Here is a 17,059-nt window from a genome sequence, read left to right on the forward strand (position 1 = left end):
GTTCTGTGTGTCTTCAGCACTTTACGAGCCTGCTTAAGCTCGAAGCGAATTTTTACGCTAGTAACTACAGTTCCTGCTTTCATGATGAATTAAATCTTGTGGAAGAGTACTTGTTAGTCACAATTGTCTTGACCGCATTTACTGGTTTCGAATTTTGTGAGTCATCATTAGAACCAACATCTTTTTGTGAAGGTAACAGGTCAAGTAACCATCTAGTGCTCATCGTGGTCACTAAAGGGGCATTTCGTATTTTTAATGCAAAATTAATTTGATGCACGATTTATTAAATTTGGTTGACTGGAAGTATATTTAATTTAATTAGATGCATATGACATGTTTTGGATTTCAAAAACTGTTGATCAGTTAAAAATTAGTATTCGAGAACCATAAGGTCTAAAAGGCTGTAGTTTGATTTAAATTCCAGTGAGAAACCATGCGAAGGAGTTGGTAGGTCTGTAATAACAGTTCTGACTGTTGTTTACGTTGTGTGCGTGATGTTCTTGGTCTAAGATATGTAAGTACTTTATTCTTCTTGCTGTTGTTTTATTGTACTATTGATCTAGTGTATTAACTGCTCTATTTGATAATGAGGGTAGAAAAAAATGTTGGAGTAATTGAGAAACCAAGGAAAACGGTACTGCAAAACTTCTACTGGTGTGTCAGAGATCGCGAGTGAGGTTAGGAATAAAAGTTCAACCAGTACTTCAGCTCCAACCTCTGCTATACCTTCAAGAACCTCCTCTAAAAAGGAACTTGCGAAATGTGATAAACTGGATTCAAATAAGTGAAATGGGAATGACAAAGAATTAACATCATTAGAGATTTCAGTATTGTCGGTTCAGCGTTCAGTGACTTTACAAATTTTAATTAGTGTAGAGGAAAAAAAAACGTAAGTGCAGATGCCTCTCAAACATATGGGTTATTTGGTAGCGTGACAAGTATTGACAAGATTCTAGAGGTAGAAATTTTATGCAGACACTGCTGTGGATGCAGTATTGCTACCTCAAATCCAAACAACAAGACACAGCATGAACCAAAGTGCACCAAGGAGTATACAGGCTCTAGTGAAGAAATGTACCCTCAGATGTAAACAATCTTCATCGCTCTCTATAAAAACGAGGGGTTCGCCATATGCAATTTAGCTCATTCAGATCTGTTGTTGAAAGCAGACACAAGGCAACAAGACACCATAAAAGCTGGATTGTGTAACCACGTACACAAGAGAATGGACACACGACTACGATGGAATTTTCAGCAAATGATACGTTTTCTCCGAAACAATAGAAGATATAAAAATTTTTTACAGTTATCGTATACTACCCTTATATTAATATCATGATAGAGATAGTTTATATATTTGCAGTAAAATGGACAAAAATTTAGGGAAATCTGCAATATAGAATACAGCGGAAAAATTCTATCCTAATCCCTAGAATATATACTTGAATCAAACTAGAGGAGTAAGTACAGGAAGCACGCATAAGTAACCTGCAAAAGTTTCATTGAACTGCATGAATAAGTTCTCGAGAAAATGGGTCATGGACTTAATAAATTGAATATTAGCAGAATAAGCCACTCATACTCCCCTTAAACTGTCGGGTTAATTTCAAGTGACCACGATGGGTACTAGATGCCTATTTGACATGCTACTTTCGTAACAAGACACTGGTGTTGATGATGACTCTTAAAGAGTCAAAATAAATAGACTGTCAAGTCCGCCAAATGCGATCCAGACAGTTTTAAATAAAGAAGTCTTTTTCCAAAATAGATCACGAGCTCCGATTTAAAATTTCAAATTTCATTAATTTCTGGAAGTATTTTATAAAGAGCACTCCTTAACACGTGTACCAAGAATGTAGTAATAAGCGCAGTACTAGTAACAACAACATACATAACGTTGTTCTCATGTTGAAACCATTATTTCAGGAGATATTAGTATCACAAATTGTTAAAAAGTTCATTTTCTTGAAACGAAAATGTATTCAGAGCAGACGCTTTTTATGTTAGAGCTACAGTTTAAAAATCAGTGAACTGTATTGTGATCCATTTTGCAAAATAGGATTTTTGGGCGTTCAGCTGTATTTATTAGAAATACATGTTTTTCTTCATTCCTGCTGTTTACACATAAAATATGTTACCGATTTCAGAGCTGTGTAAGTCAGTACGGATTTCCAGAAAATGAGCTATATAATTCCGAAATCGATAACATATTGTACTTAAATAAACAGCAAAAATAAATTCAGCTGTCTGGAAGAAGTCAAACACAAATAACTAAGAAATTGTACATGGCAACCGTCTCGAGGACCAATATATCTTGTTTCCGACACCTGGTTTGTTGTTTGTCTTGTGTGAGAAAAAGCCTTCTCTTAGTGGAAACAGTGCAAAGTAACTACTGGTGTAGATAAGCCAGATACAAAGCCGGTTCAGGATCATTCTTCCATACAAGCGTCTTATCATTGGCCATTCCCTTCCCCTCACAACCCTGTTTTCCGTCGTACACTTTCACCCGGATCAGTTTTCGCTACAAATTGCGATAAACACTGCATACTAATCTTTCACATGGACAGCCCTGGCTGCTCTCTCAGCTTGGCGCCCTAAGCGGCTGTTCCTAATTATTTTGTACAGAAATCCACATTTGTGAACTAAACTGCATATACACTATAAGCAGACATGAGCCACGAGTAACTAACTTAGCGTTTCCGAACTCATTAGTGTGTGGCCAATATATGTCAGGTGTGTCGCGAGATATAATGCCTTGAGATCTTCCAATAAAATACACAGAACACAAAAAATTATCGCCAAATCGTTTGCGGAAACAGCCCAACCTGCAAGAAATTACACATAAAATGCATTTGCTTTATATGATTGCTTTTTTACATCTAGGAGAAAAAAAATCACGTGTAGGAGTGTCTCGTAACTTTGAAATGTGCCCCAAAAAGAATGGAGTTCACTAATGTTGAGCTAACTAGTAGGTAGCGCTACACTAACAATCCAGAATGAAACAAAATACCATTAGAAAAACTTTGAGAAGGCTTTTTGCCACAATCTACACAACATTTTTAATCTTGTACGAGGTGCATTTAAGTTATAACACAGTCTATTTTTTTTCTCTGGACTGGAAATAGAAACATGCGGTTTGTTTTAAAATTCATGTACTCTTGTTGTGAATGTGTGACAGTGATGGCAGCACTGTAAGACGCAGATAACTCTTTTGTTGATACTTAAAATGGCGACATTTTCATTTCAAGAACACCGTGTGATTATTCGTTTTCTCAATTTATGTGGTGTGACACAGACTGAAATGCATCGCCAGGTAAGTGAAACATGTGGCGATGGTGTCATGGGTGTGTGTAAAACTTGCCTTCGTGGGTGCGACAGTTCAAAGAAGGCAAGGCAGAACGTAGTGTAACAACATAACAATCTGGGCCTCGCACTAGCCGGTCTTGTGACATGAGCGGTTGAGTGGAGTAAACTGTTTTTGACGATCGCCGAATGACTCTGGAATACACTGCCTCCAAAGTTGACGTTTCCGTGGTATCTATGAACACAAGCCTGCATGAAGAGCTGAAAATGCAAGACGTGTCCCCCCAGGGTGGGTGCTACAAAGGCTTACGCATGACCACGAGGCTGTATGGCATGTGGGCAGGCACTTTTAATGTGTGATGACGGCGTGAATGGAACTTTCTAGTACACTCCTGGAAATGGAAAAAAGAACACATTGACACCGGTGTGTCAGACCCACCATACTTGCTCCGGACACTGCGAGAGGGCTGTACAAGCAATGATCACACGCACGGCACAGCGGACACACCAGGAAACGCGGTGTTGGCCGTCGAATGGCGCTAGCTGCGCAGCATTTGTGCACCGCCGCCGTCAGTGTCAGCCAGTTTGCCGTGGCATACGGAGCTCCATCGCAGTCTTTAACACTGGTAGCATGCCGCGACAGCGTGGACGTGAACCGTATGTGCAGTTGACGGACTTTGAGCGAGGGCGTATAGTGGGCATGCGGGAGGCCGGGTGGACGTACCGCCGAATTGCTCAACACGTGGGGCGTGAGGTCTCCACAGTACATCGATGTTGTCGCCAGTGGTCGGCGGAAGGTGCACGTGCCCGTCGACCTGGGACCTGACCGCAGCGACGCACGGATGCACGCCAAGACCGTAGGATCCAACGCAGTGCCGTAGGGGACCGCACCGCCACTTCCCAGCAAATTAGGGACACTGTTGCTCCTGGGGTATCGGCGAGGACCATTCGCAACCGTCTCCATGAAGCTGGGCTACGGTCCCGCACACCGTTAGGCCGTCTTCCGCTCACGCCCCAACATCGTGCAGCCCGCCTCCAGTGGTGTCGCGACAGGCGTGAATGGAGGGACGAATGGAGACGTGTCGTCTTCAGCGATGAGAGTCGCTTCTGCCTTGGTGCCAATGATGGTCGTATGCGTGTTTGGCGCCGTGCAGGTGAGCGCCACAATCAGGACTGCATACGACCGAGGCACACAGGGCCAACACCCGGCATCATGGTGTGGGGAGCGATCTCCTACACTGGCCGTACACCACTGGTGATCGTCGAGGGGACACTGAATAGTGCACGGCACATCCAAACCGTCATCGAACCCATCGTTCTACCATTCCTAGACCGGCAAGGGAACTTGCTGTTCCAACAGGACAATGCACGTCCGCATGTATCCCGTGCCACCCAACGTGCTCTAGAAGGTATAAGTCAACTACCCTGGCCAGCAAGATCTCCGGATCTGTCCCCCATTGAGCATGTTTGGGACTGGATGAAGCGTCGTCTCACGCGGTCTGCACGTCCAGCACGAACGCTGGTCCAACTGAGGCGCCAGGTGGAAATGGCATGGCAAGCCGTTCCACAGGACTACATCCAGCATCTCTACGATCGTCTCCATGGGAGAATAGCAGCCTGCATTGCTGCGAAAGGTGGATATACACTGTACTAGTGCCGACATTGTGCATGCTCTGTTGCCTGTGTCTATGTGCCTGTGGTTCTGTCAGTGCGATCATGTGATGTATCTGACCCCAGGAATGTGTCAATAAAGTTTCCCCTTCCTGGGACAATGAATTCACGGTGTTCTTATTTCAATTTCCAGGAGTGTATTAACCGATTGTGAAAATCGATGAGACCTGGATGCTGTGTTTCAATCTGGAAACGAAGTGCCAGTAAATTCAGTGGAATAAAGTCTCAACAACAGCATTCACTCTCGCCACTGCCGCGGGAATTCTGTGTACCCTACAGTGCTACCACCCCTGTGTGTTTCCAGCCCTGAGAAAAAAAATCGAATATGTTACAACTTGAATGCACCTCGTATTTGTGATTTAGAAGTCGTAAGTTTTCTACTAGTAGTTTCAGCCATCGGTTTTAACAGTCAGAACGCATGTGTATACACCCTGAGCGTCTCTGGGGGCATGTTCAGTTGATTTATGAACTAACATATTCAATATTCAAGTGCATACAACTGTGTTGAGTAGTTTGATTTGCAATTTAGTTTACTAGTATGTTACTCTCCCCTTGTTTGTTTATTTTTTTAAAAAATGTCAATTCTCTGATGACTACTTGGATGTTAATAGAAACCAGTAATGATGCGATTTGTGTGCTTTGATAATAGAATAAAAAGCTGGCAAAGTGCTAGCAGGACTCGCGCTCTGAATGTTTTGTACAAACTCAGTTATTTATAAGTACAGATAGTTCATTCATCCTGGGAACAGAGAATCCCCGCTTTTTTTTTGCGTGTTATTGATAGCGATACAGCCAAGATATCGCTCGAGGGAATTATAAGTTTCGAGTTTGCGAGGTAAGAAGCATGTGACATAAATGGCCGTACCTTTCGATCGCATAGACATAGAAGCATATTTTTGCACCGCCAAGGGGGCGTAGACGTTAGTATGTGACATACAAGGTGTTCGGAAATTCCCGTTACAAACTTAGAGGACTTGCGGAAGGGAGTGAGTACATAATAATTTTAATAGGAACCCATGTCCGGAATCGTACAGTTTCCGTTCTACGACGGTTTTATTTCAGATGTGTAACGCGCCCACGTCTGCTGATCGAAAGAGAAAAGTCAAGGGTTGCTTGTCCTCGTATGCAATAGGATAGACAGAATGATGTATACTACTCCTTGTGGGGTCGTATGCAAAGTTTAATGTAGGAAACTCCTGTAGAGACAGAGGAAGGTCTCCTAGCACGAGTTCTGGCCGCTACGCCAGGCACCACGTGGGATGGAGAGTGTGTACCAGAACATGCTTCGTAGGTACAGTGTCTGTAGCAACGTTAGTGGTTGCCATATCGAGCCGCTGTTGTAATTGCATCAGTACTGTTCTGTACGTACAGTATGCTTGGTTCTGTTTTATTTTAGAATAATATGAATACGCAATATTTGAGTGTTGTTATGAGGGGCGTTTGAAAAGTCCATGCAAAGACCAAGAGGTGGCACCACTGGCTCGTATCGAGGTCGTGTTTAGTTAGTAGCATCTTTGGACAGAACGCACACCAAATTTCAGCCATATTGGCCTATTTATTTGTGTTTGGCATTCATGTGAATCAAAGAAGTCGGGTGATTGTCAAACAATGGACAAAGAAGAATTTCGTGTGGTGATTAAACATTACTTTATGAAGCAAAACGTCTCAGGAGGCTAAAGAGAAGCTTGATAATCATTACGGTGACTGCACCTTCGATTAGAACAGTCTATATGTGGTTTGAATATTTTCGGAGTGGCCATATGGGCACAAGTGATGCTGAACGTTCTGGTCGCCCTGTGGAGGTTACGACTCCAGAAATCATTGATAAAAGACATGATATGGTGATGGATGACAGAAGAGTTACGGTGCGTGAGATTGCTAGTGCATCTCGAATGAACGGATACATAACATTTTGCATAAACATTTGGACATGAGAAAGCTATCCGAAAGATGGGTTCCGCTATTGCTCACGCTTGACCAAAAACGGAATCGTGTAAAGTGTCCCAAGGATGGTTTGTAGCTGTTCAGGAAGAGTCCGCAGGACTCGTTTCGTCACTGTGGATGAAAAACATGGATACATTACTTTACTCCTGAGACCAAACGACAATCCAAACAATGGGTTACGACGGAAGTATCTGCACCAAAAAAGGCGAAGACCAGTCCTTCGGCCGGAAAAAATTATGGCGACTGTCTTTTGGGATTCGCAATGGATAATCCTCATCGACTATCTGGAAAATGGTAAAACTATTACAGGTGCATATTATTCATCGTTATTGGACCGTCTGAAAACCGAGTTGCAAGAAAAACGCTGGCGATTGGACGACAATGCACCAGCACGTACCTCAGCAGTTGTGGTCGCAAAATTAATGGAAATAGGATTCCAACTCGTTACACATCCCCCCTATTCTGCAGACTTGGCTCCCTCGGACTACTAATTGTTCCCCAATTTGAAGAAATGGCTGGTGGATTTTATTCAAACGACGAGGTGCTAGCAGCAATTAATAGCTATTTTGCAGACTTGAACAATTCCTGTTATTCGGAAGGGATCAACAAAGTAGAACAGTGTTGGACGAAGTGTATAAAAGGAGACTATGTCGAAAAACAAAAAAAAGGTTTACCCCAAACACGTAAGTAGTTTTTCTTTTTGCACGGACTTTTCAAACGCTCCTTGTACAAACAAATGCGCTGAAGTGATAAATGGATGGTTCGTTATGTGGTGCGTCACACCTAATCCAATTCCTTAATCAGAAGTGGATGAGTTAAACATCTGAATTGAATCCGTCGTAGAATGGTAAAGGTACGTCCCCGGATATGGGTTCCTGTTTGAAATGTTCTGGACCCACTCCCTTCTACAAGTCTTAGACGTTTGTATATACATTTCAACATGATACGTCACAGAGAAAGGGGTTGTGAGAGTCAGGCAGACAGACAGGCGAACAACAAAGTGATCCTGTAAAGGTTCCGTTTTTACCGATAGAGATAAGGAGGCCTAAATAGTGTTTTTTAATTTGTTTTTGCAACTATTACAAAGGTCTAGCGGGTATGCATAGCTGTTGACGTGTGTGCCAGTGAAAACAGATGAGCAGCTTGAGTGAAGTGTGATAGTGGATTGACATATCAAAAAATATATGCCAATACCGACAGGGAACAAGACATCTTGTGTGTGTGTGTGTGTGTCTGTGTGTGTGTGTGTGTGTGTGTGTGTGTGTGAGAGAGAGAGAGAGAGAGAGAGAGAGAGAGAGAGATTTTGCTGTGACGTGTTGTCAGGCAGATCGTTGCTCGCGTTGTGTCTTTGTGTGGCGAGTGCTTGTAACGCGGGCGCCTGTTCCCGTGCTTGTGCCGCAGGACGGCGTGTGCGACAAGAACAGCGTGCCCTCCGTGTCGTCCATCAGCCGGCTGCTGCGCGGCGGTCGCCGCGACGACGCCGACCTCCGCAAGAACCACTCCATAGACGGCATCCTCGGTGAGTACCAGCAGCGCTGCCCGCCCGCTTAGCCGTGCGGTCTAACGCACTGTGGATGGTTTTTAGGCGGCTTTCCATCTGCCTCGGCGAATGCTGGCTGGTTCCCCTTATTCCGCCTAAGTTACACTATGTCGGCGACTGCTGCGCAAACACTTTTTCCACGTACGCGTACACCACAATTACTCTGCCACGCAAACATTGGCTGGGGTTACACTCGTCTGGTGTGACACGTTCCAGGGGGTCCACTGGGGGCCGAACCGCACAATAAACCCGGGTTCGGTGTAGGGCGGCGGTGGGGTGAGTGGACTGCTGTAGCCTGTTATGGGATTGTGAACCACTGAGGGCTACGGGGAGGACGAAGCCTCTCCGTCGTTTCTAGGTCCCCAGTTCCATACAATACAATACAGTACCAGCAGTGCTCCGCGCGACGCCTACGAGAAAGACAGGCCGCGGAGCGCAGGTCATGAAGGTAGGCCAAGCTCACTAGCTCGCTCAACTCAGCAGGCAAACTGCGTTTTTACGCCTGTTAACTCTTAACTGCGTGTGTTTGTACAAACGAGAATTGCATCTTCTACTGCCTGCCGCTGTGGCCGGGTGGTTCTAGGCGCTTCAGTCCGGAACCGCTCTGCTGCTACGGTCGCAGATTCGAATCCTGCCTCGGGCATGGATGTGTGTGATATCCTTAGGTTTAAGTAGTTCTAAGTTTAGGGGACTGATGACCTCAGATGTTAAGTCCCATAGTGCTCAGAGCCATTTTTTGTGCATCTTCTACTGGAACCCACTATTATGGAATCATACTGGTATCAATGATGATAACTGACAACCTCAGCTGCCGACAGGTGTTGTTGTTATACCTCGATGTGGACAGCTGAAAATGTGTGCCTCGTCCGGGACTCGAACCCGGGATCTCCTGCTTACATGGCAGACGCTCTATCCATCTGAGCCACCGAGGACACAGATGAATAGCGCGACTGCAGGGACTTATCCCTTGCACGCATCCCGTGAGACTCACATTCCCAACTGTCCACAATTCTACATATGTATTGTACCTTATAGACATTTGCCCACCCACTCATTACTCGCGCACGCTTTGACGATTCCCGTAAGAGTTTGGGCAACCTGTGCGCATTCGCACAGACGAAGGTCAATGGCTGACTAGCCTTTAACTATATATACGAAGACAGTAACTAGTTCTCGAAAGAACAGTTACTGTTGATGACCGTGCAGCTTTTCCCAGGAATAAATGGTGACTAACTGTTCTTTCGAGAACTAGTTACTGTCTTCGTATATATAGTTAAAGGCTAGCCAGCCATTGACCTTCGCCTGTGCGAATGCGCACAGGTTGCCCAAACTGTTACGGAAATCGTCAAGTAGCTGAGGTTGTCAGTTAGTCATCATTTATTCCTGGGAAAAGCTGCACGGTCATCAACAGTAACTGTTCTTTCGAGAACTAGTTACTGTCTTCGTATATATATTGGTATCAGTCCCGTAATGATAGAAAGTCCACAGGCCTACTAATGATTTGTTAGGGCTGTACTGCTGTACAAACAAATCGAAATCATGCCAAAGTGATTATGACTTGCATAAGGCACGACATCTTGCATGAAATGAGGACTGTTACGCAGAAGAGACTAAGTGCTGTAAACAAGCCGTTATACCACTTATGTCAAGAATTGATCTTAAATTTTGTTCTACGACTAGTAATAAGTGAGACTTCATAATAGCAGGTTCCAGTAGAAGATGCAATTCTCGTTAGCGCGTACACACCCAGTTGCAAGTTAACCTGTTTAGAAACGCATTTTGTCAGCTGAGTCGAGCGAGCTCAGGTCTTCCTTCGTTCGTGACGTACGCGCCGTGGCCTGTCTTTCTCGTGGGCCTCGCTGATAACGTCATGCCTGTCGCTCGCCCCGGCGCGGCGGTGGCAGCAAGTAGCGAAGTAGCGGCTCCTCTGACATGGATCTGATAGTGCTTCCTATCACTTCAACGTAACGTCTCACTTCATGGCACACATATACGAAAAATGTCCTTGTCTGTTCCCAATTGATTCTTGCAAACGTTACAGATAAATCCCCTTCCTATCGTTTTACGTAATGTCGTTACCTAAACCCGCAAGAACAAACGACGTAAGGCTCACTAAGTGATAAACAAACGTGTCCTTGATGTACGAAAAAAAAAGAAAGTGATACCATCTGGCGTATTGCTGCGGTATTATTTGAAAACACATTGCCTTCCAAAAAAGTAAAACACCGACAAGCCAGGGTCGGATGACGATGAAACTCCGTACATGTACACGCTATTGATTGGTATGTAAATGATCAGAGTTGTATTTCTCTGTATAATGTAGAACGCCCACCAGAGTGCGTTAGTGTTGCACGTGTTTAGTATTGTTACCGGGCCTCTTCGAGTGTACGCTGAAGCGACAGGAGTCATGGGATGACAACATGCACATTTACAGATGGCGGTTGTATCGCGAACACAACGTATAGAGGGGCAGTGCATCGCCGGAGCTGTCATTAGTAAGCAGGTGATTCATGTGCAGGGGTGTCCGCACGACGGGAATTAACAGACTTTGAATGCGGAATGTTAGTCGGAGTTAGACGCGAGAATACCGAATTTCACGCACTACCTCACAGCACGGACAAAACAGTGACCTATAGACTTCACTTGACGACCGGGAGCAGCTACGTTTGCGTAGAGTTGTCAGTGCTAACAGACAAGCAACACTGCGTGAAATAACCGCAGAAATCAATGTGGGACGTGCGACGAATGTATCTGTTAGGACAGAGCGGCGACATTTGCGGTTAATGGAATATGGCAGGCCGGCCGCGGTGACCGAGCGGTTCTAGGCGCTACAGCGTGGAACCGCGCGACCGCCTCGGGCATGGATGTGTCTGATGTCCTTAGGTCAGTCATGTTTAAGTAGTTCTAAGTTCTAGGGGACTGACGACCTCAGAAGTTAAGTCCCGTAGTGCTCAGAGCCATTTGAATATGGCAGTACACAACCGAAGCGAGTGTCTTTGCTAACAGCACGACATCACGTACATTGCCTTTCCTAGCCTTGTGACCGTATCGATTGAACCCTAGAAGACTGCGAAGCCGTGGCCTGGACACACGAGTTACGATTTCAGTTGGTAGGAGATGATCGTAGCGTTAGAGCGTGTCGCAGACCCCACGAAGCCATGGACCCAGTTTGTCAACAAGGCACTGTGCAAGCTGGTGGTGGCGCCATAGTGGTGTGGACGATGTTTACATGGAATGAACTGGGCCCTCTGGTCCAACCGAACCGATCATTGTTTGGAAATGGTTATGTTCGGCTACTTGGAGACCATTTGCAGCCATTCATGAATTTCATGTTCCCAAACAACAGTAGAATTTTTATCAGTGCGGCTTGTCACCGGGCGACAATTGTTCGTGCCGGGCTTGAAGAACATTCTGGACAGTTCGAGCAAATGATTTATTCACACAGATCGCCCGACACGGATACCATCGAACATTTATGGGACATTATCGAGAAGTCAGTTTGTGGACTGAACACTGCATCAGCAATTATGAACGGTTTTAGAGGCAGTATGGCTCAGTATTTCTGCTGGGGACTTCCAGCGACATGTTGACTCGATGACAGGTCGAGCTACTGCACTACACCAGACAGGAGGAGGTCAGACGTGATATTGGGATGTATCCCATCACTTCCGTCACCTCACTGCACGTAGCTGCATCGAGAGCGTTTCCGTTGCGTATTATGGTTCGCTCACAACTGTCTGTGAGAGAGCCAGCTGGCAGTGCGCACGGCGCGTACAGAACGCCGCCAGCTGTGCAGCGGTGCAGCAGCGGCGCGCGGGCGTCACGTCCCGATATTCAATCGGTGATGAGGCGGCGGCGACGGGGGGCTGCGCGGGGCGGCGCTGCGTGACGCCGGCCTGTGTGGTCCGGCCGGCCGCTAATTGTGATTAACAACTGGCCGGCCGGCCAGGCCTCGCCGGGCGTCACAGCCGACACCCCGCCGGCCATTACTCAGCCGCCGCCTGTCAGCCTGATAAGTGAGCCGCCGCCGGCCCTGGCGATGGCGCTCGCGCAACGCCCGCCTCCGCCATTTTTTCACCTGTTGGCAGTTGGGTTTTTGACGGAGACTTGGGGAACAGGCGGGATGAAATGCACGCCTGCCACTGGAATACTCGTAGCGCTGACAGGAATGAGATCGTCTGTCTCTTCGCTAAACTCGAATTACAGGCCTATATTGGGATTCACACACTGTAACGAAGACGGAATACAACAAACTTCAAACTGCCGTGAAGTGTAAGTACTCAGTGGCAGGTCGTCGCAAAAGTTTACCAATGTACTGCAATGTGGTGCCCTAAAACCATTTGACTTGAAAGTGTAGTTCAAAAACCGTTCAAATGGCTCTGAGCACTATGGGACTTAACAGCTGTGGTCATCAGTCCCCTAGAACTTAGAACTACTTAAACCTAACTAACCTAAGGACATCACACACATCCATGCCCGAGGCAGGATTCGAACCTGCGACCGTAGCAGTCGCGCGGTTCCGGACTGGGCGTCTAGAACCGCGAGACCACCGCGGCCGGCGAATGTGTAGTAAATGGAAATGACGTGTCGGTAGGGCTTCCCGTCGGGTAGACAGTTCGCCTGGAGAAAGTCTTTCGAGTTGACGCCACTTCGGCGACTTGCGAGTCGATGGGGATGAAATGATGATGATAAGGACAACACCCAGTCCCTGAGCGAAGAAAATCTCCGACCCAGCCGGGAATCGAACCCGGGCCGTTAGGTATGACATTCCGTCGCGCCGACCACTCAGCTGCCAGGGGCGGACACAAGTGTAGTAATGGTAACTAAACTGAAGATATTAATTTTACTTATTAGCGGTGAATATTAATAGAACCGACAATCACCAGGGACGAATTTCCGACTGGGAATGGAGGAAAAAAGGTCCCATGAACCTGTGTCCGGAAATGCTTCTTTGTCACCGTAGGTGGCGCTGACAAATGACTGTTCCTCTGACCACGTGCCGTGTGTCCCTTGTGTGTTTCTGGCTATTTCATAGACGCAGCGTACTGTAAACAGCAGAATGGTCCGGTATGCATGTCCATAACAGCCCAGTAAGCGATGAGGAGGTTCTGCGCAGAATCAGAGAGGAAAGGAGTATGTGGAAAACACTGACAATAGAAGGGGCTGGCCGGAGTGGCGGAGCGGTTCTAGGCGCTACAGTCTGGGACCGCGTGACCGCTACGGTCGCAGGTTCGAATCCTGCCTCGGGCATGGATCTGTGTGATGTTCTTAGGTTAGTTAGCTTTAAGTAGTTCTAAGTTCTAGGGGACTGATGACCTTAGAAGTTAAGTCCCATAGTGCTCAGAGACATTTTTAACTAGAAGGGACAGGATGATAGAACATCTGTTAAGACATCAGGGAGTGACTGTCCGCCCCGATAGCTGAGTGGTGCCGTCATGGTAGCTCAGCGTGTTCGGTCAGAGGACTGCTTACCCTCTGTAATAAGGAAACTGAGTAAAGGAATCAACGATCAACTTGAACGGATGTCTTGTGACGTCCGCCCAAACCAAATGTAACGAACAATACCGAAAAAAAAGTGGTCAGTGTGACGGATTGCCGTCCTACAGGCCCGGGTTCGATTCCCGGCTTGGTCGGAGATATTCTCCGCTCAGGGACTGGGTGTTGTGTTGTCCTCATCATCATTTCATCCCCATCCGGCGCGCAGGTCGCCCAATGTTGCATCGAAATTAATCAACACCTGCACCAAGGCGGCCGGATCTACCCCGCAAAGGGGCCTCTCGGCCAATGACGGCAAACGCTCATTTCCAGGGAGTGACTTCCATGGTCCTATTCTGAAAGCCTGCCTTTACTATTGCTTCTTTAAAAAGTGTACTGTTTCTTATTGTGTCCATGTCGGCTCCCACATTTTTGATATCTCCTTCCACTTCCCTCACCCATATGATCCTGGATTTGTAATTGTTTAGTAAAGGTTTGTGTAGATGTTTTATTCACGCAACATAGATATTCATAGAATTTTAATCTCCTCCTTCTCACTACGTCCAGTAACTTGGCAACTTTCGGATAAAGTTCTGTATTAGATGTTAATTGGTAGTTTAATTCACTGCTGCTTTTGGGTCCTAGTATGTTCTTAGGATTCTTCTTTCAACTTTTCCTAATTTTTTGAGCTCTTCCTTCATAGGCAGCCTTAGAGTTTTCACTGCATGAGGTATTTCTGGTCTGACCACCGTTTCATTGTTTCAGTTTTCTGTTCCATGTAATAACGTACCCCTATCCAAGTTCCGTTCGATTCGGTGCCCAGCCGGATTAGAGACGTTGATGCTGCTCTCAGGTGCAGGAGCTCCGAGCGCATAATTCCACACCTTATATAACAACAAATCACACGAAAATTTAAAAGTATATTCTTCTTCCTGTTATATAGTAGAGGCACAATAGTTAAAATTTCGTTAATGGTATTTTTATCCTCCCTGGCGTAATTTTAGTGAGTGCTTCGTAATGGCTACCGATGTTTCGCCTACACTCCAGAAGGATAAGCTGAAAGAATTATCCTTCACCATCGAAACCACCAGACATGGAGCGGTCGGTCATTTCATTTGACCGCTGACTAGTTGACGGAACGGTCACTTCCTTCTTAAGCATCATCTGAAGTTACAACGGAACACTGACACCTACCTTCAAGTATACTCTCATTTCTTGCCGTCTCGTACATTTCTTACCTTTCTCTTGTTGAAAAGCAGAATACGGTACGAATAACATGATTGGATTTATCGTACACGAGGTTTCCGATTGATAATAACAATTTACGCTTAGCTTTCTTCAGTAAAATAAAACTTCACAGAATAATAGATGCCGATTTTTGACGGAGCTATCTGATAAGCAGTTTAATTAAACCTTAATCATTTAGTGTCACAGTCATCTGAAGCTGAATCGCGACCGATCCGTACAATCATTCATTGTGACAGCTCGCAAGTGACTCTACTATCTGACATCTGTTACTGTCCTTGCTAAACACAGGACTTAACCCACACGTTGTTGTGGCCAGAGATGAAGTTTTATTCTAACAACTCGCTGGCGCTATGGCCTGCTAGGATCGTGGAATTGTGGATTTGATCACTCCTTGACAGTGTAAAATGACGAAGATACGCTCAAACAAAGAGAGGATAGCGCTAATTAAATAGAGAGTACAAAAAGAAAAGCTCGCGATAAAAAGAGTCCAATGCAGTTTGCAGCTTATTGCCACATCACCCAAAGCTTGCTACAAAATAATACTTTCTTCCTCTGAAGCTAATATGGACATAGCGGCATCATCTTTTATCTCTGCTGCCCGTAGTTTCGTAAATTGCGTGTCCGTGATGATACTGTACCAATTAAATATATCTGTGGTACATAGTAATCCTGGAATCGTAGTTAATGTCACTTCGAGTTTTAAAGCTTGAGAGGTGATAGAGCGGTTGGTCCAAATTTGTCGCAACGAAATAAAGTATTATTTAATACCAGATTTGGGTGGTTTATAAACGTGTTTGCATCTACATCTACATAAATACTTCGCAAGCTACCTTATAGTGTGTGACGGAGGGAAGTGCTTCTGTTACTGCTATCTGTCCCGTCCCCCATTCCGCTGCGCCTGGGATGAATTATTGTCAGTAAATTAGTTCGGATTTGTCGGATTTTCTCCTTTTGGTCATCTCTCGAGGCGTATTTGACAGGGAGTAATTTATTGGCGAATTTTTGCTGATTGTATTCTCTTTGAGTTTACCTTTTGCGTGATGCACAACGCCTCTCCTGTAACGCCTGCCACTAGAATTTGTTGAGTCTCTCTGCATCGCTATCGCGCAGAGTTAACGATCATGTGACGAAACGCGCCGCTCTTCGTTGGACCTTGTCACAACAAAGAATTACGTGGATCATCTGTGTGTGGGAGGCACAAATAAATTGATGCTGACCTTCTTTTATATGTAAAAAAAGAGAGCGGTTCTTTCGATAGCTTTGTGTCTGTAACCCCGAGTTTGAAAATCAAATATAGATTAATGCTGACAAAAAGCCTTAGTTGCAGCATAGTTTTATTGGGAGAAAAAGAAGAAAGAAGCACAGATTCAGTCATTTCAAGAACATCGCTTGTTTTCTATATTTACCAGATTAATGACGCCACTTTACATGACATATCGAGAGCTTCTGTTTCTGTCTCTTGAGGTTTCTTGCTGTCAGGGGTCAGGACACCACAGTTTGGGTACAGTCTAGACTAGAAACAACTGAGATCTGCGCGAGACACACTTTAAGTAGACAGACAGGAAAATAGTTTTCGGCATTCAAGTCAAAACTCTGAAGAATATTAAACATTCGCATGAAATAGTGGAAGACAATTCTGAACTATTCATCTCGGGCACAGCATTCTATGTAAATGACTGAATCGTGGAAAAAGTGGAATCATTTGAAATGTTACACTGTAGAATATTTTTAAAAATAAAATAAAATGATGCTATACGAAAAGAAGCCGAGACTGATTGACTGTGAAAAGAAGCGAAACGAAATAGAAAAGTAAAAGAAATTTTACCACAGTTTTGAACATGGCTGTCTCTCAGCAACCGAAGATAAGTTTCAACGGAG

General features: G+C 45.3%; 1 protein-coding gene and 1 non-coding gene across 2 annotated transcripts in view; one reads left to right on the forward strand and one right to left on the reverse strand.

The window, feature by feature from the left end:
* The window catches only part of LOC124775892 (protein gooseberry-like), a 250,532-nt gene that overhangs the window by 137,768 nt on the left and 95,705 nt on the right, over nt 1-17,059 (forward strand). The window contains exon 3 of the mRNA XM_047250727.1: nt 8,320-8,437. Within this exon, the coding sequence (XP_047106683.1) occupies nt 8,320-8,437 (118 nt within the window). The remainder of the gene's footprint in view (nt 1-8,319; nt 8,438-17,059) is intronic.
* Nucleotides 9,317-9,390, reverse strand: Trnat-ugu. The gene has a single exon. It is a non-coding gene; the product is annotated as a tRNA-Thr (tRNA).

Source organism: Schistocerca piceifrons, chromosome 2 (assembly GCF_021461385.2).
Source record: "Schistocerca piceifrons isolate TAMUIC-IGC-003096 chromosome 2, iqSchPice1.1, whole genome shotgun sequence".
Taxonomy (NCBI): domain Eukaryota; kingdom Metazoa; phylum Arthropoda; class Insecta; order Orthoptera; family Acrididae; genus Schistocerca; species Schistocerca piceifrons.